At 42.0% G+C, this 27,144-nt stretch overlaps 1 protein-coding gene across 1 annotated transcript; it reads left to right on the forward strand.

The window, feature by feature from the left end:
- The first annotated feature begins 4,413 nt into the window (after positions 1 to 4,413).
- Positions 4,414 to 26,496, forward strand: LOC141091349 (retinol dehydrogenase 7-like). The gene is made up of 5 exons (XM_073576891.1): positions 4,414 to 4,864; positions 13,502 to 13,840; positions 17,666 to 17,924; positions 21,170 to 21,333; positions 24,683 to 26,496. The coding sequence occupies exons 2-5, from the start codon at positions 13,528 to 13,530 to the stop codon at positions 24,913 to 24,915; spliced, it is 969 nt and encodes a 322-aa protein (XP_073432992.1). The 5' UTR covers positions 4,414 to 4,864; positions 13,502 to 13,527; the 3' UTR covers positions 24,916 to 26,496.
- Positions 26,497 to 27,144: the final 648 nt, after the last annotated feature.

Here is a 27,144-nt window from a genome sequence, read left to right on the forward strand (position 1 = left end):
GTCACGCAGCAGTGGGGTAAGGCGAGGTCCTACAAAGCTGCGCATGAAGGACTGTTGCCTGGTAAAAGTGGGGGATGCCGGGTCACTGGTGGCCGCAGCAGACACTGAATCCCCACGTCCTCTCCCTGCTGAATCCCCCCGTCCTCCCCCTGCTGAAACTCCACGGCCACGACCACGTACCTTACTCCCTGCCTTCTTCATCTTGGTAGACTGATAAAGATAGGCAGAAAAGTAAAAAAGGGGTGGCTTAGTGTTCTTATTCCTGAACACCTGCTAACCAGTATAAGAAACACTAATTTGGCTAAGAGTGTGTGTACTACACTTTAATATGATCTAATGTGGCCTACACAACTGTAAAGTGGAGTGTTTGGTGAACTTTATTTCCTTTTTTTTTTTTGGGGGGGGGAAAGAAAAGGATGTGACCAAAGTTTGAAAGCTATAGTATCACAAACTTTTTGGAGCGATTACAATGCAGGAAGCTAACCTACAATGCAATTGATGAGGCTCCAAAAAGTAGGGTGATACTAGTCTGGATGGCCCTGAAGGGCACAAGCCAGCAAAAAGGCTCCTCTATCTAATCCTATATAGTGTTTGCAACCAACCAATGACAATGGATGCGGATTGAAGCACACTAATATAGGAACAAAAATCTGGATAAATTAGCTGCAAAAAAAGGACTATGTATGAGGGAGTGACGCACGCTGAGCGGAATACAACCAGCGGTGGCTGTAGAACACACTGCAACGTGAGCTGCACTCACACACAGAGAGACCTATCAGACAGCCAAAAACAGTGCAGAGAAATGGGCTATAGCACTGAAAGGCTGCTGAAAGGCTCCGCTGTCCACTCCTTTAGTGTTTGCAACCAACGTATATGGATACGTATGGAAGCACACTGTACAGGAGAAAAAAAAAGCAGCAATAAAAGAAAAATGTGTATGAGGCAGAGACACACGCTGGGCGGCCTACAAGCAGACGTGCCTGCAGGACACACTACACAGCGTGGGTCTGCACTCACACAGCCCTTGCAGACAGCTATTAAAACAGCGCTGCTGGGCTACAAAAATGCTACAGTGGTGGATTATGTAGCCTGGGTAGAGCAATAGATATGTTTGATGATCGCTATTTCTAACTGTCCCTCACAGTCTTCAACAGCAGCCTGTCCCTAACTGAATTCACAGCAGAGTGAACCCAAAATGGCGGCTGCTGCGGTTTTTATAGTGCATCATGACATCATTTCAGCAGCCAATCACAGCCATGCCAGTAGTTAACATGCCTACATGCCTAACAGGATGTGCCCACACTTCTGAGGATCCCCATTGGCTGAATCAAATCGAGCGGGCTCCTAGCATTATGGGAACTTCCGATTCCGGTATTCGATATGAAAAAAGTATCGGAACTAAGTATCGGAATTCCGATACAGCGAATATCGACCGATACCCGATACTTGCGGTATCGGAATGCTCAACACTACTGGTTTCATTACAGTTGCAAGTACATTAAAAGTAGGGGAAAAAAGATGAAAAGTAAAAGACACAGGTTTTTTTTTTGTTTGTTTGTTTTTTTGTTTAGAAAAGATAACATTACTGCATTTCTATATGAGACATAGAGACACCAAGGTTAAGTTCACATGAGCGTATAAAAAAAAATAAAAAAGTTTTTAATTCTTATCTGTAATCCGTACGGAATCCAAGTGCAATCTGTTTTCATACAGCAGCAGTTATTAAAAATTTACAAGACTAAGTATATTCTCCTATGCAAAGAATCACAATACATCTGTAAAAATCAGAAGCTATGCAGAGCGACCACAAGAAATCCAATTTTTATTTTTTGTGCGTCCATTTTTTTCATGCGTAGATTCAGTCTGTGAAAAAAATTGCTCATCTTCACTGCCTCATTGAATAGCTAAGGTTTGAGTGCTTCCGTGTGCAGTCCGTTTTTTCACGAACAGTATTCAGACCAAAAATGCAGACAGGTCTGAAGGCAGGTGCACACAACTATTTTCTCTCCTCTCAAGAAAACCGGTCAGATTATTCTGATCAGACTCTGATCAGAGTTTGAACAGAGTGGTATCAATTTCTTGGAAGTGGAGAAAAAAAGAAAACAGTTTCTCCACCCTTTTTATTCTGTCAGTCCGTGAAAATCCAAAAAATTGGACAGGTACACAACCCCATATCACTGGTACGAGTGTTATCCGTGAAAATCATCCTTGTGCTTGAGCCCCCTAACAGTAAGCCACAATATGCACTATCGTCTATGAAATATTTTTTTTCTGCCCAAATATCTCAGTAGCTTGTTCTTCTACAGGCAAAATGTGCTGGTAATATTACAGATATAGCTCTATGTTCGAGAATATTAAAAGGCGCTGCATAGATTATACACAATTTTGATTCATTTTTTTGCATGGACTTTTTATACTTTTTTTTCCTATTAATTTGAATGGGTAAAAAACTGCAAAACTGAAAGAATTGACGTGTTGAGGGTTCAAATCTGCAAGGAAAAGCTAAGCAGCATCTGAAGCAGATTTCAGAAATCTCATTCACTTTGTTGAGTTCCATCGCGGTTGTTGCGCTTCAAACACCGGGTATCCGCCTTGTCCGCAGACTGGAAGTGCGTTGCACACCAGAGATAAGGCGCGCATATTTAGATTTACAGCCGGAGATATATTACACATGACAGCAACATTCATCTTTCTATGTATGTTAGTCCTTGCCCCTTGTACTTTGTGGTTTACACAACTTAATTTTGATTTTGTTATTAGTTGATCATTAAAAGTTAATTTTAATCACAATTGCTACACTATAACATTTCAATCAAATCCCACAGTTTTTCTAAACATGTATGTGGAAAAAAAATGGTCTGAATAAAGCCTGACATGTTCTATGTGTGTTTTTCACAGATAGAACACATACCCATTACAATCCATTGAGCTGTTAACATGTCTGTTTTTTTGCAGATCATGTGTCAGCCAAAAAAGAAAAATGGAGAAATGTCTGGGTCGCCCTCGCACACCCAGGGCAGCGGGGTACTCGGTACCAGGCCGGTGTCAAGGCGGGAATGTGTCACAGCAGCGGTGACCCGGTCAGTGGCCCTGGGCACCCAATATCAATGGCGGTGATGTTAATGGTGTTAAAGTTTATATGAATAGTTCGTGACGCCACCCGTGGTGTTTGGCAAGTAAGATGGTAAGCCAACGCTGCATGCAGATCCGCTGGGACTGATGGTGTGGTGCAGCAGAGATGGTGTAGCTCCCCACAGATGGAGCTGTAGTCCCAGGGCAGTGTAGGTGCAATGGATGAGGAGAGGCGCAGAATGGTATGGAGGCTGGTACCCAGGTGTAGTGGTGCGGGAATAACTGGAGGACACCAGAGTATGCGGTTCCAAAGCTTACTCACTGTTTGCAGTTCACACAACTGCCTGACTCCGTACTGTGTTCTCCAGGTCATAGCTCCAGCCAACCTCCAGGCAGGATAGGATTCTCCCTTCCACACTCCGCCAACATGTACCTTACTGAACGACTCCTCCAATGCGCCTTTAGTTGCGAAGCACTCCAGTACTTAGTTACCCTGGAATGCCTATCTCTAGGTGTTCCTAGTCTTTACTTGTATGACAGACAGCTGTAGCCTGCTTCGGGGACTCCTCACTGCGTCCTGGCTCTCTATTCAGTTGCTGTTGTGTCCCAAGTCTATGATGGGAGCAAGGCGGCAAGGCGTTAGCGGCTCACTCCTCCTCCGATGTCTGTTGCCGGACATAAAGATCCAATCAACCTCGGGGACCGGGCCCCGGCCTTTGCGCTCTCTGGACTGGAAGGGTTCTCTCTCTTTCTCAACCTGCTTCCCACCGTCCTTCTATTCTCCTTCGTTCCGTTCTCTCTTATGGAAGGTTAGGTTATCAATCTTATCAGTCTCTTTCTCTGGTCTTTCTCGTGCCAGCAGCCCAGATCACTGGGACCTGCTGCAGCACGTCCCTCAGACACCCATCTTCCCTCTTCTCTCTCCTCTAACCAACTAACCACTAACTCTCACTCTTCCCACTCTTTTATATCTAACTCCATCTGCCTCCCCAGCACCTCTCGTGTTACGAAGCCAGGGACCACAAAAGGCACCCTATGACCTTTCCAGCATAAAGCATGGATGGGTCCCTGCTGAACTATCCTGTGTGTGGGGTGCAGGTGTTGGAATGCGGAAAGGAGTTCCCAGCCTACCTGGATGGTGGGGCACTGCACCTTAGGAGAAGGTGTAGTACCTCTGTGGCGACTGAAGCCTCAGGGGCGCCACATGTCCGTTTTTAAGCCATGTTACAGATCATTTTTGTCCATTTTTAACATTGGACAGTAAGTCTGTTTTTACCACTAGGGATTTTCTCATTTGGAAAAAATGCAACGTTTCTCCCACCCAATAAAAACACTGATGAAAATTGAATCCAAATAATTGATGAAAACTGAACTGTTTTTTGCCATTTATTTTGTGTATGAGAAAAATAATTGAAGTCTGAATGAGGCTTCAAGCAGTCAGCGCGTAGTCATTCACACTACAATAGTATGAACTCAGACCCTGCACTACAGTGCATTGCCCTCACCTATTTGGAGGCAAGGTAAGTTAATCTCAGTGATAGCTGTACTACGGTCTGATCTGTTCCCAAGGACACACTAGCAATATATATGTCAGCAATAAAGACAAGCGCATTCTTTCTAGCCTCCACACCCATCTCTCTCAAAGTACAATTATTTCAGCTCATTACTGTGTTATTGCAAACTATTAGATTTCATGCATTCTTGTTTTGCACATAGCAGATGACCAAGAAAGAGCACTTGTGAAGAACATTCCTGACCTGCATAACATTAGTCCTGGTTATACTCATAAAAGGTAGGAAATAGGAATGATCACTTGGTCTTCAGGGCAAACAGCAATAAAGGGGTCACTGCAACTCATAAAATAGCAATAGGTTGCTGGAGGAGCTAAGTAGAAAGTGTGGAGGGATAGAAACATAATGGTGCTAAACAAAAATAGGGGGCAAGAAGAACACAGGTGGGAATTCATTTGGATACACATATCATTCTTCCCTAGAACAAATTAGGAGGCAGTGTTGTGTTTGTGATATTTTGGGGGGGGGAATTATTATTCTAATGAAATGGTTTGCAGAATCACAATTCACCCAACAATTGCATGATTTCTGTAAGGTCCACCCCAGGCTTGTTATTACTGTAGAAGGGGCTCTATCAATGGCCAAGGAATTGGTCATGCATCTTGTCCTCATTTAATGTAAGAGGAGTATTGAGCCATTGATACTAGCACTGCTATTTGACTGGATTACCCAAGCAATGTGTTCTGTAGTGTACAATAAAATTGTCTCTTGCTAAACATTTTCTGTCAGCTTTGTATTTTAACTTATGGTTGGTTTTGTATTAAAAGCTTTGGAGAGTATAGTATGTGCACGCCTCAATGCTGAGGTCAGCAACTGAAATGGCAGAGCAAGTTACTGGGGTTCACTGAAACAGGAGCACCCCTGATGCTCTCTGCCTAAGGGCGGTTTCATACGTCCAGATAATTCCGGTACCGTGTGCTGCATCAGGACACACGGATGCCATCGGGAAGAAGCGGCTACAGTAAGCGCTGTTCACTGCGGCTGGTGCTGAACGCGGCTGTGATTCTTCTCTCCTGCTCTGCCGGCAGGAGAGCAGAATGAATGAAAACCCGACGTGGGTTTCCCTCATTTTCATAACCAGCCAGACGAAACTTACAGCTGGGGGCTGCGATCCTCAGCTGTCAGCTTCAGCCAGGTTGGTTGTGAAAAATAGAGGGTCCCCATGCTGTTTTTTTAATTATTTAAATAATTTTAAAAAAACGGCGTGGGGTCCCCCCTCTTTTTGACAACCAACCTGACTAAAGCCGACAGCTGAGGGCTGATATTCTCAGGCTGGTAAGGGGCCATTGATCTTGGCCCCCCAGCCTAAAAACAGCAGCCCCCAGCTGCCCAGAAAAGGCGCATCTATTAGATACGCCTAATCTGGAGCTTTGCCCGGTTCTTCACACTTGCCCTGTAGTGGTGGCAAGTGGGGTAATAAGGGGTTAATGGCACCTTTCTATTATAAGGTGCCATTAAGCCCTGATTAGTAATGGAGAGGCGTCAATAAGACACCCATCCATTACTAATCCTACAGTAAAGAAAGGGTTAAAATGGACATGTCTCCATGTTTTGCACACGGACACACGGCCCGTGAAAACCTGCTGACATCTGCATAGACCCATTCATTTGAATGGGTCTACGTGTGTCAGTGTCTCCGGTACATGAGAAAACTGTCACTAGACGTACCGGAGCCACTGACGTGTGAAACTGCCCTAAGGGCAATAAAGGCAGTACTGGGATTCTGCGGTTGATGTGGAAAAACTGCTGTTGTTCTCTATGCAGTGTTATTGCGCTAATTCTCTCCCAGCTAAACAACTAAAGGTCCCATAACACATTCTACTAATTTCAGATGAACTCGCTGATATTGGTTGTCTAATGTGTATGGGGACCTACTGACTGTTCCCCAACAGATGTGATTGACTTAAAGATGGACAATGCCAGGAGAAAATCAAAGTCCAAAGCTGCAGGTCTTGGACTCCTTTTGGTAACTGAACTCTATAGTTTTTTCAAGAGCACATTCACTTTTTTTACGATTTCAGATGGAAGCCCCTACTGAAGTTATGAGTAGATAATGAGACATGGTAGAAAACAGAGGTGTATCTCAGGGGGGAGCATGCGGGGAATCTGCCCCAGGGGAGCGCCGTTGGGCTGCCTAATGCGGAGGCCGAAATGTCTTCCCCAGCGGCACCATTTTGCCACCCCTCACATTGGGATTCAGCCATTCTCTGGCTGTCAAGCTTGAGAAGGTGCAGTGCGCCGGCTCCCAGTGAACAATTGTAGTCGCGTCTTTCAGACGTGAATAAAATAAATGCGCTGCAAAATATATCTGCAGTGTACATGAGCTTCAGGTTCGAGAATCAAAGCATGTCAATTTACACTGCAGAAAAAGCTGTGAATTTCACCCTTTGCTGCCAAAGGTGAGATGTGTGGCTGCTTTACTGCTACTTTACAGTGAAGTACTGAACTACTGCTTCTGCAGCGGTGAATGCCATTGTGGATATTGCTTGGCATCAGCAACGTGGGAACCCAGTGTAAAACTGAAGGAGGTTGTTGAAAGCAGTTGGCTGCTCAGTCAGTGTAAGGTCTCTTTCACACTTCAGTCTTTTGACGTCAGTTGAAATCCGTCAAAGTGTTGAAAAAACGGATCCTGTGCATATTGTAAAAAACTGATGTACCGGATCCGTTTTTTTTATGGATCCGTTGAAGCAGCAGTTGGTTGAATTTTGAGGCTATGTGCACACATGCGGCATTCCCGTGGATTTTATGCATTTTTGCCGCGTTTTTTCACCGCGAAAACGCGTAAAATAAGCAACCCATTGAGTTCAATGGCATTCTGCACATGCTGTGCTAATGCTGTGTATTTTTCCACGGCAGAATCGCATCACTGAAAAATACGCATCATGCTCCTTTTTGCGAAAGTGCGGGAATTCCGCACACATAGGAATGCATAGGAATTCATTGAATCCGCTTACTTTCCGCATTTTTAACATTATGCATAGGCAGCCTGTTAGCAGCGGATTAATCAGCGTAACATCCAGAGTCAGCAACACAGAATGTAGATTTATTCATATCCGGGTTGAACAGCTTATAGCATGAAATGTGATCAGTCTGGTATCTGCTGTGGCTTGCAGCATGGGAGCATTACAACAACAAGAAGGGAAGAGAAGGAGGGGGCATCCTGTCTGGGTTTTTTTTTTGTCACTGAACTTTGTTAACAATCTCACAATATGCACAATATATAAAACAGTACAGTAGTAGTTGTTGCAATACATACAGATCAATATGCATTATTCCAACACCCCCACTCAACAACGACTTATCCTCTTAGTCCCAGTGTGGTCCTCAATTCTTGGAACCTGGCTCGTGGCAATGGCTTTGTCATAATGTCAGCTGCCATCTTATCAGTTTCACAATAGACGAACTGATTTATGCCACGATCTATCAAATCACGTAAATGATGATGTCTGACGTCAATGTGCTTGGTTCTAGCACTGATCTTTTCACTGCATGCAAGTTTAATGCATCCTTGGTTTAGAAGAAAACTTCCATCTTCCTCTCTCTGGATTTGGATTCCTAGATAATATGTCACATTTCCAAGGTCTTTCGTTTCAAAATGCTGGTTCAGAATTTCAGCCATTTTTCCAATTTCTGCGTCTTCCTGATGAACTACAATCACATCGTCCACATATAAGAGAATATACATCCACTTTCCATCTGTATATTTTGTGTATAAGCATGGATCCGCTTGACCTCTTTTAAAACCTTCTTCCAACAAGACCTTATTAACAATCTCACAATATGCACAATATATAAAACAGTACAGTAGAAGTTGTTGCAATACATACAGATCAATATGCATTATTCCAACACAGCCTCAATAGTAAAAACTTGGTCACACTAGTCAAACACTATGTTTGACGAGTGTGACCAACCTGTCAATCAGTTTTCCAAGCGATGCTACAGATCACTTGGAAAACGCTAGTATTCTGCAAGATAATTACCCTTGCAAAACCCTAGTTTTTCGGGGGAAATACGCATGCGGCTTTCTCGCATATTTCCCGCGGCAGGGAATTGCAGCGGGAATTCTGCACATAGCCCCAAGGGACAGATTCTAGAGTGATAGAGAGAGAGAGAGATTCTGTGGGGTTAAATTAAATGAATGGCAAATTCTTCTGGGCATGCTCAGTTTAAAAAAAACAGAATCCGTCACTGGATTCCATCACGTGACGGACGGCAACGGATCCGCCGCCCATAGGCGTCCATTCTGGCAAACGCACATTGGGGAGGACGCCATCCAGAAAAGAGACACCTGTATTATTTCAGTGAGTATCAATCTCTTCACTATGGAATTTACTTCTGTTGGTCTTTCTTTCATATCTATAGTTACTTACATTTCTATTAAGCCTTTTTACCTTTTGCATCATTGTGTATATTCACACTATGCAGATTTAGTGACATTTCCTTGGAGTTGTACCGGACTTGCACTTTATTAACCAATTTATATCATATTTCTTGATAACAGCACCTTATTACTGAGGATAAATTTGTATTTAAATAACAGTCACTAAAACAATGTTAATTTGCTTATCATATAATGATCCTGCACTGATTGGCACTTGGTACTTTAGCTTGGATCTGTTACATTAATTGTATCACTGGGTGTGCGGCCTTGTTTTTAAGTTTTGTACATTTTTATGTTCTTCCGTTATTTTTTTACCTGTTTATTATTAATAAAATTATTGATTTGTATTGCATTATATTTTGGACAGGCCTCTATTCCTTATATTTAAAGACTCTATAGAAACAGGGTCTGTTCCTTTTGATTGGTGGCAAGCAAATGTGGTACCAATATTCAAAAAGGGGTGTAAAAGGGAACCTTGAAACTATAGGCCGGTAAGCTTAACATCTGTGGTGGGTAAAATTTTTGAAGGGTTTCTAAGGGATACCAATATGGAATATCTCAGTGTTAATAAATGTTTAACTCCATATCAACATGGATTTATGAAGGATCGCTCCTGTCAAACTAACCTGATCACCTTCTATGAGGATGTAAGCTCTCAAATGGACCAAGAAGAATCATTGGATGTCATTTATCTCGACTTCTATAAAGCATTTGACACTGTCCCACATAAAAGATTGGTAAGCAAGATGAGAAAGCTTGGGCTAGGGGAAAATGTGTGTAGATGGGTAGGTAGCTGGCTTAGTGATAGAAAACAAAGAGTGGTTATTAATGGTGCATACTCAGATTGGGCCAGGGTTACTAGTGGGGTACCACAGGTTCTGTATTGGGCCCCCTACTATTTAATATATTTATTAATGATCTAGTGGATGGCTTACACAGTAAAATATCAGTATTTGCAGATGATACAAAACTATGTAAGGTAGTTAACACAAAGGAGGACAGTTTGCAACTACAGACAGATTTGAGTAAATTGGAGAATTGGGCTGAAAAATGGCAAATGAGGTTTAACACAGATGAGTGTAAGGTTATGCACATGGGAAGGAGAAACAGATGCTACAATTACTTACTAAATGGGAAACTGCTGGGGAAATCAGACATGGAAAAAGACTTAGGCATCTTAGTCAATAAGAAGCTAAATTGGAGTGCCCAGTGTCAGGCAGCTGCCACCAAAGCAAATAGGGTCGTGAGATGCATTAGAAGAGGTCTGGGGACACGAGATGAAAACATCATTCTCCCTCTGTACAAATCACTCGTCAGACCACACTTGGAGTATTGTGTGCAATTTTGGACGCCGGCGCTCAAGAAAGACATTACTGAACTTGAAAGGGTTCAAAGGCGGGCTACTAAAATGATAAATGGAGTTGGTTCACTTCAATACCCAGAAAGGTTATCAAAATTAGGTCTATTTACTCTAGAAAAGAGAAGACTTAGGAGAGACCTAATATATATGTAAAAGTATATCAGAGGGCAATACAGAGATCTCTCCAATGAACTGTTTGTACCAAGGACTGTGACAAGAACAAGGGGGCATTCTCTTCGTTTGGAGGAAAGACAATTTCTGCACCAGCATAGAAGAGGGTTCTTCACGGTAAGAGCAGTGAGGCTCTGGAATTCTCTTCCTGAGGAAGTGGTGATGGTCAACTGACTGAATGAATTTAAGAAAGGAATGGATGCTTTTCTTGTGAGTAACAGTATAGAAGGATGCGAATAGCATAATATTATAGGTAGATGGTTGACCCAGCATAGGGGAAGGAATTTTTTTCCCTATGGAGAAAATTGGCTTCTACTCTGTGGGTTTTTTGCCTTCCCCAGGATCAACAATGCAGAACAGCTGCACTAAAAATAGGCTGAACTTGATGGACATAAGGTCTTCCTTCAGCCTTCAAAACTTTGTTACTATGTTACTTGGCCACTGTATGCGTACTTACCTTAGGCTACTTTTACGCTTGCTTTTTTTTGCAGCGCGTTTTTTGCGCAAAAAACGCATGAAAAAACGCATAAAAAAACGCATACAAGCGCTGCGTTTTTTTTTCAAGCATTTTTATGCGCATGCAGGGAAAAATGCAGCGTTTTTATGCATTGGTATGCGTTTTTAGTGCGTTTGCATTTTTTTCCACATTGTTTGTCTTCACCCAAAAAAGGATTTGGGGTAGGGTTAGGGTTTATGGTTAGTAGGTTAAGGGTTAGGGTTAGGGATAGGGATAGGATTAGGGGTAGGGTTAGGGTTAGTAGGGTAAAGGTTAGGGGTATGGTTAGGGGTAGGGTTAGGATTAGGGGTAGGAGTTATGGCTATGTTTAGTAGGGTTAGGGTTATGCTTAGAGTTAGTAGGGTTAGTGTTAGGGTTAGTAGGGTTAGGGTTAGGGTTAGTAGGGTTAGGGTTAGGGTTAGGGTTAGGGGTTATGGTTATGTTTAGTAGGGTAGGGTTAGGGTTAGGGTTATGCTTAGAGTTAGTAGGGTTAGTGTTAGGGTTAGTAGGGTTAGTGTTATGCTTAGAGTTAGTAGGGTTAGGGTTAGTAGGGTTAGGGTTAGGGTTAGTGGTAGGGTTAGTAGGATTAGGGTTATGGTTTAGGGTTAGTAGTCAATATAGTAAAGCTCATCCCTAATGTTGACTTAAAAAACGCATGCTTAAAAAAACGCATACGTGCGCATGCCAACGTGCACGTATGCACACCCATAGACTGTAATGTTAATTTTTTGGCAAAAACGTGCGCATGCGTTTTTTTAAGCAGTCGGGCGGACCAAAAAATGCAACATGTAGCGTCTGGACTTTATGGACGCACACCTTAAAAAAACGCAGAGCACAAAAAACGCATAAGTGCGCATGCCAACGCGCACGTATGCGCACCCATGTTAAATATAAGGGGAAAAACGCATGCACACGTATGCGCAAAAACGCAGCGCAAAAAAACGCAAATGTGAAACCAGCCTTAGAAAGTGTTTCTATGAACAAATAGTTTACATAATTGTCAATTATATTAGTTTGTATATTATGGAACAGGTTTTATGCATTTTTTAAACCAGCTAAAAACAGAGGTAACCCAATTATATTATAGATATTACTAGATGTGGGCCCAATGCTATCGCATCGGGAGGGCAGTGTGTGTGTGTGTGGGGTGTCCCGCCGTTGCCTGCCCACCCACTTCCGTGCAGTCACAGCCGGCAGGATATGCCTAAATATCTCAATAGTTTTGCTATTTTACAGACAAAATGTACTGGTGTCATTACAGTTGCAAGTATATTAAAAGTAGGGGAAAAAAGATGAAAAGTAAAAGACACAGGTTTTTTTTTGCTTGTTTGTTTTTTGTTTAGAAAAGATAACATTACTGCATTTCTATGAGACATAGAGACACCAAGGTTAAGTTCACATGAGCGTATAAAAAAAATAAAAAAGTTTTTATTTCTTATCTGTAATCCATACGGAATCCAAGCGCAATCCGTTTTCATGCAGCAGCAGTTATTAAAAATTTACAAGACTAAGTATATTCTCCTATGCAAAGAATCACAATACATCTGTAAAAATCAGAAGCTATGCAGAGCGACCACAAGAAATCCAATTTTTATTTTTTGTGCGTCCATTTTTTTCATGCGTAGATTCAGTCTGTGAAAAAAATTGCTCATCTTCACTGCCTCATTGAATAGCAAAGGTTTGAGTGCTTCCGTGTGCAGTCCGTTTTTTCACGAACAGTATTCAGACCAAAAATGCGGACAGGTCTGAAGGTCTGAAGGCAGGTGCACACAACTATTTTCTTTCCTCTCAAGAAAACCGGTCAGATTATTCTGATCAGACTCTGATCAGAGTTTGAGCAGAGTGGCATCAATTTCTTGGAAGTGGAGAAAAAAAGAAAACAGTTTCTCCACCATTTTTATTCTGTCAGTCCGTGAAAATCCAAAAAATTGGACAGGTACACAACCCCATATCACTGGTACGAGTGTTATCCGTGAAAATCATCCTTGTGCTTGAGCCCCCTAACAGTAAGCCACAATATGCACTATTGTCTATGAAATATTTTTTTTCTGCCCAAATATCTCAGTAGTTTGTTCTTCTACAGGCAAAATGTGCTGGTAATATTACAGATATAGCTCTATGTTCAAGAATATTAAAAGGCGCTGCATAGATTATACGCAATTTTGATTCATTTTTTTGCATGCATTTTTTTATACTTTTTTTTCCTATTAATTTGAATGGGTGAAAAACTGCAAAACTGAAAGAATTGACATGTTGAGGGTTCAAATCTGCAAGGAAAAACTAAGCAGCATCTCAATGAGATTTCAGAAATCTCATTCACTTTGTTGGTACTGTAAAATGCTGCATATTGTTCACAGGAGAAAGATGAATTTACTAACATCTCAAAATCCACTAAAAACTTTCAAAACAATTCTGCACAATTACTGACTTATCACTTTTTTGTATAGAACAGTGATTGAGTGCCGCTACAGCCATGTGGTTCCTTGCTCTAGCATTGTTGGGTTTGGGCCTCATGTACAGATGGTACAGGCAGAGTCAGATACTGGAGAACCTCTCAGACAAATACGTCTTCATTACCGGATGCGACACTGGATTTGGAAACCTGCTGGCCAAGCAACTTGATAAACGTGGATTGAAGGTTCTGGCAGCTTGTTTGACAGAGAAGGCGGCTGAGAATCTGAAGAATGAGACATCAAGTAGAGTGCAGACCATCATCCTTGATGTCACTGATAGTGAGAATGTGAGATCTGCTACTAAATGGGTCTCTACTATAGTCAAAGATAAAGGTAAGAATGATATTCAATAATCTCATGTTTGAAGCAATATTTCAAACTTTTTTAAGCTTTATATACATATACAGTTATATATGGATGCTGAATACACGGACATTGAAAATGTGTCAAGGCATCACCATCTTCCCCCCAAAAATTTGCTAAACCTTTTCCAAATGTATGTCTAATTAGTGCAAGTGTGTAAATATACTCACCGCTAGCAGTTTTTACTTGCTTTCAAAGCTGCTCTGGTCTTCTTCTCACTTACGTGGCTTCTATTCTGACTTGCTGGATCACATTGAGGTCTATGTGTGAGCCATCAGTGGCTTTTACAATGGAAGCCTATGGACTCTCTTTTTGACATTGAATCCAGTGTGATCTGGCAAGTTGGCATAGAAGTCATATGACCCCGAAGAGGACCAGAGAAGCTCTGAAGACTGGAGATGCCAATCGGTGAGTATATTTACACATTTAGAGTACGTTACACATTAAGACAGGCTTAGTTTGTAAACATTTTGTTGAAATGCTTCTTTAATTTGGTTTTCCAGTTTCAGAATACCATAGTTCTGTTCCCAAGTGCAGTTTGTTGTGAAAAAATAAACGGTGTGTCTCCGCCGCTCACTCAATCTTTGTGGTTTGTCCGCAGCACTGATGTTATGTGGACAGTGATATAGCCAATCACTGAGCTCAGTGATTGGCTGCAGCATTATCAATATGATGTCAGCGCTACAGTCAAACAACAGCGACCGAGACAGTGGCAAAAACTCGACCCTAGACCATGGGCAGGTGAGTAAAGAACAGTTTGTTTTTTTAACAAAATGCATCCATAGGCCCAATTTTCCTGAAAACATAAAACACCGTTAAGAAGCTCCTTTAGATTGCTGCTCAGAAATATCCATACTATACATTCAGACAAGGTATTTTGCTATCTGAGTATCTTTGTTCCCAACCTCATACCTAGATAGATAAATTCATAAACTTAGAATATAGTGCAGGGATCTTGAAAACCAGGAGTTGAAATGAGCTTCAAAAGTAGCATAAAACCGATTTGCAGCAATGTGTTTGGCAGAGAAGGAAGTAAAATAAGGTAATAAAGAAAGTTAAAAAAAATTCATAACTTTGCAATGCCTGGATGGTAATCATTTACTGTATTTCCTTTTTTATAGAGTTAATCGACTATGGTGAGAGTATTGCATACAAATTCATAAAGAAGTCAATAGAAGTTGTATAAAAAGAACTTGTCATTAGATTCATGTTGCCCGAACTACAGGCAGCATAACTCAGAGCCTGGCTGTGTGTTTGCAGCCACATATGTTATAGTTTGAAAGGCTGGTCAGGACTAGAAGAGGAGACATGACTAGTTGGATGCATTCCCGGCCATTTTCTTCCCACCCAGTCGCCAACAGATACAAGCCGTCATTTAAAGAACAGTAACACTAATTGACTGCTATGGAGGCACGTCATCAAGCACCAACTATAATAGAACATTATAAATAAGAAATTAGATGTCAGTTCTATAATATAGAAAAAAGATTGGATGATATTAAAAAGAGTCTGTCTTCCCAAACTATATAAATTGGGCACATTGCCTTATAGGGGATGTAGCCTCTATAAAACTCACACCATTATTGATGTAATCGCTATCTCCATTCTGCAAATACTAAAGATTAACCAATCATGCTAACTAGGCTACTTTCACACTTCAGTTTTTTTACGTCAGTCACAATTCGTTGTCTCGACGCATCGACGGATCCTTCGCAGATTGTGAAAAACTGATGCGATGGATCCGTCTTTTTGCCGGATCCCACTGCCCTACCTGGCAGGTTTATATACATTTGGGGCTGTGAATATTGGAGCATGCTCAGTTTAAAAAAATGACGGATCCGGCGCCCATAGGCTTCCATTCTAGCAAACTACGGACGGCGCCAGAACCGTACCTGTCCGACTTTTTGACGGAGACAAAAAACGTTCCTATGTCCGTTGTCTCCAGCTGACTGACAAAGAATTTCCGACGGATCCGGCGATCGATGGATGAAATTTACGGCCATCAGTCAGAATCCGTCGCTAATACAAGTCTATGAGACAAGAACGGATCTGACGGGCGGCATCAGTGGCCAGATCCACTTTTTTCAAAATTTGACGGATTGCGACAGATGGCAAAAAACTGAAATGTGAAAGAGGCCTTAAAGTGTACGACACATCCTTGGCATGTCTAAACAGCACAGTGCACTATTACACCTACTAGTTTTGTATGTCCCCTCTTCCCTCCCTCATCGATTGACAGCCAGGACCAGCTAGCTATCTGGCAATTCTGGCAAATGCGAGATGGGTCAGTCCGGCAGAGGCCTGCAACACATCTAACAGTATCTGCATCCATGGGACATCAATTCTGTTAATAAATTAAGCAGAACAGATAGCCATTGCACAGTCAGGTCAGAGATTGGCGTGTTGGAGGACTAGAATGCAGTGAGGATGAACTCACCTCCACTTCTATTAGTGATTAGAATAATAATGCAATGAACATTCAATATGTGTTCAAAGGCTTCTTTGAGCACCATAAATTTATCTCTCCCTCCAGAGAACCTGTCAGGGAGAGAAATTTTGGGTTCCGGTTGAGCCTGGACATGAGCCGAGACCAAGAACCATGACACCTGCCGAAGCTGCTGCACCGCCTGAGTCTGCAACTCAGTAACCTCATCCGTGAGGGTCTGGATTAGGCGAGCAAAAGCTTCCGCTTGTGCAATAGGTTCACCGGAAGAATGGTACGGTTGGTAATAATGTCACGACCCAGTAGACAGCATAACACACAAAACAGCATGGAAAAAGGGGGAGGAAGGCCCTAACAATAGGAAACAAGGGAAGGGGCACCTCCTAAATAACAACTTGTGCCTATTTCTGAGCTTCCCTAACGCCCTATGCGGGTCCTTCCCCCCCACTGCCGACACGTGCCTCGTCCCTAGCTGTCACCTCACTAAACCCTGGCTAGTGCACTGGACTGCAAGGACGCTAGCATCATCACTGCAGATGGTGTAAACACAAGAGGTAGTAACAAGCATGTGACAGACAAGGAAAGGAACAACGCAAAACTTAGCTCAAGCTTCTGCTGCAAGCTCTACACAGCAGAGGATACAGAATCAGGACCTCAAGCAGCTGATACACTGATGGTACCAGAGAGCTCCCAACTCCTCAGCTGGTCTCCAAAGAAAAACTCTATTACCAACAGTCAGCTGATGCATCTTGCGGCTATTTAAAGGATGGTGGGAGTGGTCACCACCCACATTAGCAGACCAACAACACAGCAGCTGCCAGCAAGGAAGTTGACATTAACCCTTGCTGGCCAAAAAGTAAAAACCACTGTTAAATTAAAGCAGAACCTGAGCTGTCACAGCTCAAAAAATGAATCTTGACAAATAGAATGCTAGATCATCCAAATTAATAAAAAAGAAAACTCATTGAAACACAAAAAATTCTCTCGTTGCAAGAATAAGATGCCCCAAAATTATTAACAGGTGCAGCCACTTATTAGATATGGCACATTTTATTAGTGGATACTTCAGTCAAAGAATAGAGTAACATTTCTAACATAATGTATTTTGACATTTTTAATTAATTTTTTCGCAACTTCAAAACTTTTTAAAGTGTTTTATGCCAGTTTTCTGGCGAGAATACTTAGACGAATTGACCCCTATGCTCTTAGTTTACACTGTCAGTTTGTGCTGATAGACAAGTTTTACCAATATTGTTTTTTTAATGATTGGATTGCAACAAGTAACTATCAGTGGAATGATCTGACTTCATAGCAGCCATAGTATCTAATTTCTGGCTCCTTTCATTTTCCAGGTCTTTGGGGTCTGGTGAACAATGCTGGCATTGGGATTCCAGGAGCCACTAATGAATGGCTGACTACAGATGACTTTTTGAAGATTCTGAAAGTAAATCTATTGGGAGTTATTGATGTGACCCTCAATATGTTGCCTATGATACGGAAGGCACAAGGACGTCTTGTGAATGTAGGCAGCGTGGCCGGCAGAATCAGTGTTAGTAGTGGAGGATATGGCATGTCAAAGAATGGAATAGAATCCTTTTCTGACAGTTTACGGTGTGTATCTTGTTAGGTCCCATCCTCTTTTGATGCAGACATTTCCATAGCTGTAAATAAATCTGATTCAATGGAGTCCTGTAAGCAGCATTTGATCGCAATGGCCATTGCTGAAGGGGATATATTCATTATTATGTGGGATTGGGTGTGTTTTAGACCATAGATCACCATGACAATCCAGGGGCAATGTTAACAGCCACCCAGCATATAAAAAGTCATCAAGTCTAGAATGAATATTAAACTATTGTATATTTCAATCTTTACATTGACAAGTGCAACTGGGTTGTGTATGAATTACAGTGAATAGCATATATTGCACTGACTGGGATGCACTGGGATTTTAATTCACAGCTAATAGAGAAAATACATTCATAGACATTAATGGCATAAAAGGACATTTCTGAGGACAAACCCTAAACCTAATATTTTATTGATAAAAAACCCACCAGGGTCACACCACAAGTGAACACAAAAAAACAAAACAAAAAAGTGTCCAAAAATACAAAACACATAAAATTGTGGGGAATATCCTAGGAATCCCTATTGATATCTCCTGTTATCACCTTCCTAACCGCGGAGGTTGGCACCCTAGGGGGAACGTTGTGGCGCCCCCGCTCAACGGTGGCTGTCCCTAGGGGCCCTATTGTACCCTGGCACCACTAATGCAGTCCCTTCCGGGACTGCATTAGTGGTGCCAGGGTACAATAGGGCCCCTAGGGACAGCCACCGTTGAGCGGGGGCGCCACAACGTTCCCCCTAGGGTGCCAACCTCCGCGGTTAGGAAGGTGATAACAGGAGATATCAATAGGGATTCCTAGGATATTCCCCACAATTTTATGTGTTTTGTATTTTTGGACACTTTTTTGTTTTGTTTTTTTGTGTTCACTTGTGGTGTGACCCTGGTGGGTTTTTTTATCAATAAAATATTAGGTTTAGGGTATGTTATATGATTTTTTCTTGAGACCCTTGAGCATTTAATTGATTTTTATTTCTGAGGACAACCCACAGAAATACTTGTGGTGTCTATGCCAGTCCAGGAAATAAGACTTTCCTGTGCAATACTAGATACATGTCTTCAAAAAGAACGGAGTAGTAGTTGGGGGACGTTTTAGGTGTGCGCTGCCTTCCTCTCTGTCCATCAAAATTGGCATGGGCAGCAGACATCGGGACGCTCAGATACGGGTGTGCATTACACAGAGTGCATGGCTGGCGGTGTGTTTCTATAACTTTATAGCTGTCTTGTCTCAGCCACCTTTAGTGGACATGTGAAGATTTGTGTATCATTTCCATTAATCACGCATTCTATATTAGCCTTTTTGGTGCACATATCATTACCCCCTGAGGATACTGTGCAAACAACAATTTGCATAGGGCATCTTATTTTTTTGTCCTGCCTCCTTACCATCGCCACATTAATATTTCACCTCTTAGATTGTTCAGTATTGCATGATCCTTTTTAGGGGTATGCTATTTGCATACATACTGACAACTCTGTGTCGGGATTGCTTTTTACCAAATAGTATAGGTTTGCACTGCACTTTCATGTACATTTGTGGTTGATTAGGGGGTGTTGCAAGTATTAAGTGGGTAGATTTGTTTTAGACAAAGGCCTAGCAGGAGGGGGAGCAAAGATTACTTGTTTGTGTGTCCCAGGACCTTATACTGTACATGTTTTTAGTGAGAATCTGACACCAGATCAAATGTGGATAGTTTTTGCTCTTATTTTAGCTGCTCCAAATTCGCCATACAGTTCCAGAGAAATTGACCTTTTTGTTTAGCGCTAATTTTTCTCGTCTTTCAAAGAAGTGGTGTATGTTTAAGTTGCTCTGTATAATTAGCCTGTCAGCCACGCCCCCTTTATAATGAGCATAAAATTTAGCACTAAATAAAAAGACGCATATCTCTGGAAGTGCATGGTAGATTTTTAAAAAAATCAAAAAATAATACTCAAGGGAGCATCAAATATAAAATAATTGCACAAACTGCACACTTTCTACCAGGTGTCATGATCCAGGTCGGGGTTTGCATTCTGCTTTTCTTTCCCTGACCTGGTTATGTGGGGGTTAACCTTCCCTGCCTCTCTCTGATATTGGGGTGGCTATTTCTCAGCGTTGCCACCAATAGTTCTTGTCAGTGATAGCTCTGGTCTTCAGCTAGAGCAGCTGACCCAGTGCATCCAGTGTGTGTCCTTTGCTTCCTGACTACCCGTGTTAGTGTTGCCCCATTCCCTATCTCCTACTTAGCATCAGTTCGTGTGCCTCTTCCCCGCAGTGTATGTCCCGGTTTGTACTCTGACCTACCTCGCTGTCTTCCGTGTCTGCTTTTTCTGCTCCTGTCTGGCTCCGACCTTTTGGCGTGTTTCTGACTGTGCTCCCATCTCACCCCTTTGATACTGCGCTCCCGACTGGCTTTTTGACCCTTTGGCTTGCCTCAGACTCTGCTCTTGTCTTCCTCTCTGGTACTGCGTTCTCCGCCGTTAACGACTCGGTGTGTTCGACCTCTACTGCCACCTAACGGTGTTGGCTCCACCACTGCAGGTCCTGGCTTACGGTGAGCTTCTGTTCTCTTCACTTCCTCGCCCTCTGGTGGTTGTACCTGGAATAGCATCCCAGGTACTCCCGAAACCAGGTCCTCTTTTAAACTGTTGCATTTTTAAAGGGGTTCAAGTCTGCAGTCACTCTATTCGATTGCAGACTTGTAAAGAATCCTCACATAGTTCCAACTACGCGCTGTCATGATTCTCCAATGCAGATGCAGGGAGTGAGAGGGCACATGATTACAAGTATGCGATTTGCATACATGAACTCATGTGCTGACTAGATATGTGTGGCGTTGCTCATTACAAGTGAATTGGGCAAGGCCGGATATGTCTGGTAGGCATGTGGCTAGAAGAATGCAAATTGCATGCTTGCTGTCACATGACCTCCTGCTTCTTTATCAGAGAATCCTGTCAGCGCAGCACACTGCGAGATGTGAGGATTTACAGGTCTGCAGTCACATGGAGTGACTGCAGACTTGAAACCCAAGTTTCAAATCTGCAGTCACAGTGTTTGGGGTTATAAGTGTTTTATGTGTTATAAGAATTAGAATCCACTTGAGGATGTGCACTAGTGTTTAAGATGTCCCACTCTCTTATTTGTACAACCAGGTAAGATACAGACAACCATAAAGATCTCCAGTTAAGACTGATACACTTTTAGTGATTGTGGTATATATAGCATAGTTACATTGCTTCTCTTTTTCAGCCGTGAAATGCTTCCATTTGGAGTGAAAGTTTCTATCATTGAACCTGGCTTTTTTAAAACTAAATTGACAAATCCCGAGTTACATAAGCAAAGTATTAAACTTTTATGGGAACAAGCATCAGAAGAAGTCAAGAAAAGTTATGGAGCAGAGTATTTCAATAAATGTGAGTATGTTTTTAATCAGCTTCTGTGAGGTTACTCTGCCCCATGGTCTCAAAATGTCACAGGTACTCCTAAAGTCATTTAAAATGGACTGGAAACGTTTCTTCTTGGTAAGTACCCTGGAAACATGTATGCAGTCTGTAATACTCACAGTCCTCATTTTGTATACCCGCACCTGCAATCCAGCAGAAAAAAAGGACAAATGAAAAAAACCTAAAAATTAAAATTAAACGTTTTCGTCTGTAACAGGACCCCTTGGCCTTGAAGGTATTGCTTTTAATACTTCCTTCACTCAACCACATGCAGACCTGCACAAAGCCACAAGGGTGTTAATGTCAACCTTCAGGCTAGTTTCACACTTGCTTTTTTTTGCAGCGTGTTTTTCCCGCAAAAAAACGCATTGAAAAAACGCATACAAAAGCATACAACTGCTGCGTTTTTTTCAAGCATTTTTATGAGCATGCATGAAAAAAACGCAGCGTTTTTATGCGTTTGTATGCGTTTTTAGTGCGTTTTTACCGCGTTTGCGTTTTTTTCCAACATTAGGTGGCCCCTCACACTAACCCAAACCATGACTTTACTAACCCTAACCCTGACCCTAACCCTAACCCTGACCCTAACCCTAACCCTAACCCTGACCCTAACCCTTAACCAAACCATACTTAACCCTAACCCAAACCCTAACTAACCTTAACCCTAACCCTAACCCTGACCCTAACCCTTAACCAAACCATACTTAACCCTAACCCTGACCCTAACCCTTAACCAAACCATACTTAACCCTAACCCTGACCCAAACCCCAACCCTAACCCTGACCCTGACCCTAACCCTAACCCTAAACCCCCTTAACTAACCCTAACTCTAACCCAAACCCCTAAATTCCATGGTTAACAAAAAAAAACGCATGTGCAAAAAAACGCATACATGAGCATGCCAGTGCGCACTTATGCGCATCCATAGGCTATAATGGCCATTTTTAGCGCAAAACGTGCGCATATGTGCGCATGCGCTTTTTTCAGGGCCAAAAAATGCAACATGCTGCGTCTGGAAAATACAAATGCACACCCCAAAAAAACGCAGCGCATGAAAATCGCATACATGCGCTTACCAGCGCGCAGGTATGCGCACCCATGTTAAATATAGGGGAAAAAACGCATGCGCACATATGCGTTTTTTTCCAGCGCAAAAAAACGCAAATGTGAAACCAGCCTCAGAAGAAGAAAAATAATAATCTTAACGTCCATCTATCGGATTTTTTCTTGAGACCCACCTGGTCGTCTCCAGCCGTTTTCAAGGCAAAAAGGGCATTATGGAAGTCAGCTGTTCCCCTCATCTACAATAATAACTTCACCCACGAACTATGAAGCCTTCTAGACATTTTCAGTTTTCTCCGGAGTCCTCCCAATCCTCTGTGCCAACTGTAAAGGGTGACCTGCTCCCTTTTTCAACTTTTTCTCCCCGCTGTGGGGTTGTCCGATATTGGTTTACTCACACAAAGGCTACAGCTCCCTGATCCAATTTCTTTCAGTCTGCAAATACCACTAAGAAATTGGATCTGTAAGCTGTAACCTTTGTGTGTGTAAACCAATACCGGACAACCCCACAGCAGGCCCTATCTGAGTCGCTGCGCCTGACTTGCTTCAGACATAGACTCCCGCTGCCTGCATGGGTTGTAACCCAGGGCTGCACCCACCACGCCTCTTTCACTCGTCGCTTCTTACCCAGTGGTCCGTACTTCATTTTGAACCATACCGTCTTCCGGAACACAACTTCCATTCTGAGCCGAACTCTGGCCTCAGTACATCTCCTGTTCTGGCTCAAACTTCCAACGGGCGGAGAACCGTCAGGCATAGTCCTCAGAGAACCCTCAGGCATAGTCTCTTTAATGTTCAGTGTACTCACAAAACAGAAAATGAATACCTTTACTTCATATTCTTAATGTTAGTTATTCTGAATCTTTCTACCTCAAAAGCACTGAAAAAAAATCCCCGGATTGTGGAACTATTTTTTTAATCTTAACATCATGTATTTTTTGTTCACATTATGGAATTTTACATCCCAAACAGCAGACTCCGATCAGCCATAACATCAAAACTATTTGTCAAATATTATGTAGACTGCCGGATCCCTCAGCTCCTTTGCACAATTGGTTGATAAGTTGACACACTTCAGTGAAATTACTCTCTAAGGCGTTAAAGCCTGGCTCAGGCTATGCACACTGACAAAGTATTCAGGAAGTTGGTGTCCATGCAGCTCCCATGTATTTCTTCAACCCTAAAACCCAAAGACAAACCCAGCACTGCCATATCAACTCTGCTGTGTCACTGGCCTGCCTTGGATTCTGTGGGAAACCTAGCTTTTCTACATTGCTGGGTAACTGTACCACACTGCTGGTCAGCTTAACCTTCTACATTGTAATAAATTAAGCTTTACTATAGCACTGGGAACTCCTAATTCTCACTGTGCTAGTTTTGCCTCTGACTCTGTGACAAACCCAGCTCTCTTACCTCCCTATATTGTTTTCATTGAACAATTCCGAAAATTCAACCTGACTACTAAGCTCATGTTAAATTGGTAGCCAGCTGGCATGGCTTTATGTATTACTGCACCTTTTAGCAAACGAATAAATTTAAGGGTGCAGACTGCCATATTATTCGCGCTGGGATCGCATCGCAATCCTCAGACTGGCCATCAGATCTCCTGAAATGAGCGTGACAGCTACATAGAAATAGTAGGTGGCACTAGAGTTCTAGTCCTCTTCCTCTCTGAAGAGACAATTTGCATAATTAGCATATTTCCCAGAGGAGCATTGCGGCTTTAAGTCTCCTCACCTTGACATGCTTAGCATGTCATTCTCCGCAAGGAGAAATGATACTTCTTGGATATCGGTCAGACGCCTCTCTCACAGCCAAACCAGATCTCCCACTTTGCACTGATGAGGGGCAGTACCCCGAAACACAGTGTCTGCTAATGGAGATTCTGGCTTGGCTTTTATCCTAAGTCATGTAACTAGGCTCGTTAAAGGGTCAACATTGACTTTTAGGATTGCTACCTCCAATAGGTGGCACTAGAGTTCTAGTCCTCTTCCTCTCTGAAGAGACAATTTGCATAATTAGCTACATAGAAATGCATACTGTCACACTCAGGTCAGGAGAGGAGACGGCCGATCCGAGGATTGTGATGCGATCTTTGAGAGGGTAATGCTAACCCTAAAACTAATGAATGATCCATACTTGTCTATTATGTGAGCATACCTCAATGCATTAGTCTATAATCTCATCTTTCCAGCAACAGTTCTATTACTCTCTACATCTCAAAACAATAATGAACTGTTTTTTTTTATATTTTAGGTTATGGCCTTGTGGACGCCATGGCGTCATTCTGCTCCACGAAGTTGTCGTATGCTACTGACTGTATGGAGCATGCACTAACAGCAGTTCACCCCTGGACACGTTACTCCGCTGGATGGGATACTAAATTAATTCTGCTCCCACTCTCATATATGCCTACCGTTCTCACAGATTTCCTTCTGACCATGGGACAGCCCAAACCAGCCCAGGTGTTCTCATCTTCAACAAAGTAAAAGAAAAAAAAATAATTTACTGATCATGTTTGATTTTACGAAAGAGCAAATTTGTAGCTTTACTTGAGTAATGCTTCGGATCCTACAGATTTCATATCTGCAACCTGTCAATTTAGGATGCTGATTTTTACAACAGGTTTTTTATGGTTCCTCCCCACATATGGGGTATCTAAGGACAAATTGCACAACAACTTTTGTGGTCCAATTTTCCTGTTACCCTTGTGAAAGTAAGTGAAAGTAAAAATTTGGGGGTGAAAACATTTTTGTGGAAAAAATATGATTTTTTTATTTTCACGGCTCTACGTTATAAACTTCTTTGAAGCACTTGGGGGTTCAAAGTGCTCACCACACATCTAGATAAGCTCCTTGGGGGGTCTAGATTCCAAAATGGGGTCACTTGTGTGGGGTTTCTACTGTTTAGGCACATCAGGGGCCCTGCAAACGTAATATGATGCCCACAAATCACTCCATCAAAGTCTGCATTCCAAAATGGCGCTCCTTCCCTTCCGAGCTCTGCTATGCTCGCAAACAGTGGATCCCCCCCCACATATGGGGTATCAGCGTACTCAGGACAAATTGCACAACTTTTGTGGTCCAATTTCTCCTGTTATTCTTGTGAAAATAAAAAATAGAGGGCTAAAAAATCATTTTTGAGGAAAAAAAATGATTTTTTATTTTCACGGCTCTGCGTTATAAACTTCTGTAAAGCACTTGGGGGTTCAAAGTGATCACCACACATCTAGATACAGTAAGTTCCTTAAAGGGTCTAGTTTCCCTTCTGAGCTCTGCCGTTCGCCCAAACAGTGTTTTGCTCCCACATATGGGGTATCAGCAAACTCATGACAAATTTCACAACAACTTTGGGGGTCTAGTTTCTCCTGCTACCCTTGTGAAAATAAAAATTTGTAGGTGAAAAAATCATTTTTGTTGAAAAAATATGATTTTTTATTTTCACGGCTCAACATTATAAACTTCTGAGAAGCACTTGGAGGTTCAAAGTGCGCACCACACATCTAGATAAGTTTCTTAAGGGATCTAGTTTTCAAAATGGTGTCACTTGTTGGAGGCTTCGACTGTTTCGGCACATCAGGGGCTCTCCAAATGCGACATAGCGTCCGATCTCAATTCCAGCCAATTCTGCATTGAAAAAGTCAAACGGCGCTCTTTCCCTTCTGAGCTCTGCCATGCGCCCAAACAGTGGTTTACCCCCATATATGGGGTATCAGCGTATTCAGGAGAAATTGCACAACAAATTTTGTGGTTCATTTTCTCTTTTTACAATTTTGAAAACAAAAAAAAATTGGCCCTGAAATAAAATGTTTGTAAAAAAAAGTTAAATGTTAATTTTTTCCTTCCACATTGCTTCAGTTCCTGTGAAGCACATAAAGGGTTAATAAACTTCTTGAATGTAGTTGTGAGCACCTTGAGGGGTGCAGTTTTTAGAATGGTGTCACTTTTGGGTATTTTCTGTCATATTGACCCCTCAAAGTGACTTCAAATATGAGGTGGTCCCTAAAAAAAAATGGTTTTGTAAATTTTGGTGTAAAAATGAGAAATTGATGGTCAACTATTAACCCTTATAACTTCCTAACAAAAAAATTTGGTTCCAAAATTGTGCTGATGTAAAGTAGACATGTGTGAAATGTTATTTATTAAGGATTTTGTGTGACATATCTCTCTGATTTAAGGGCATAAAAATTAAAAGTTTGAAAATTGCAAAATTTTAACATTTTTTGCAATATTTCCCTTTTTTCATAAATAAACACAAGTCATATCAAAGAAATTTTTACCACTAACATGAAGTACAATATTTCATGAAAAAACAATCTCAGAGTCAGCGGGATCCGTTAAAGCGTTCCAGAGTTATAACCTCATAAAGTGACAGTGGTCAGAATTGTAAAAATTGGCCTGGTCATTAAGCTGCAAATTGGCTGCGTCACTAAGGGGTTAAAATACAGGGCAGATATTGAACAGTCTGTAATCTCAGTCAAATGCCATATTTATCTGTGCCCTACGTATTGTGCCATTTCAGGGCTACATTCCACTGTATTTACTTTCTGTGACCCTATTTCTATACACTATTTTGGGGTTGAAAATTTAAAAATACGGTGTCATGGGGTTACCGCGACAGAACAGAGCCAGAAGACCGCAGCGTCTGACGACTCCTGCTTTGCCACCGAGGAGAAGCACTTCTCCGGTGTATTAAACGTATTTGTTGTATTTCAGCAC

This window comes from Dendrobates tinctorius, unplaced genomic scaffold (genome assembly GCF_039654945.1).
Source record: "Dendrobates tinctorius isolate UK_male_01 unplaced genomic scaffold, ASM3965494v1 ptg000051l, whole genome shotgun sequence".
NCBI lineage: Eukaryota > Metazoa > Chordata > Amphibia > Anura > Dendrobatidae > Dendrobates > Dendrobates tinctorius.

Coding starts and splice junctions, on each gene's coding strand:
- LOC141091349 (XM_073576891.1), top strand. CDS start 13,528: ATGTGGTTCCTTGCTCTAGCATTGTTGGGTTTGGGCCTCATGTACAGA. Junction 13,841..17,665: donor TACTATAGTCAAAGATAAAG/GTAAGAATGATA, acceptor TTCATTTTCCAG/GTCTTTGGGGTCTGGTGAAC. Junction 17,925..21,169: donor TCCTTTTCTGACAGTTTACG/GTGTGTATCTTG, acceptor TCTCTTTTTCAG/CCGTGAAATGCTTCCATTTG.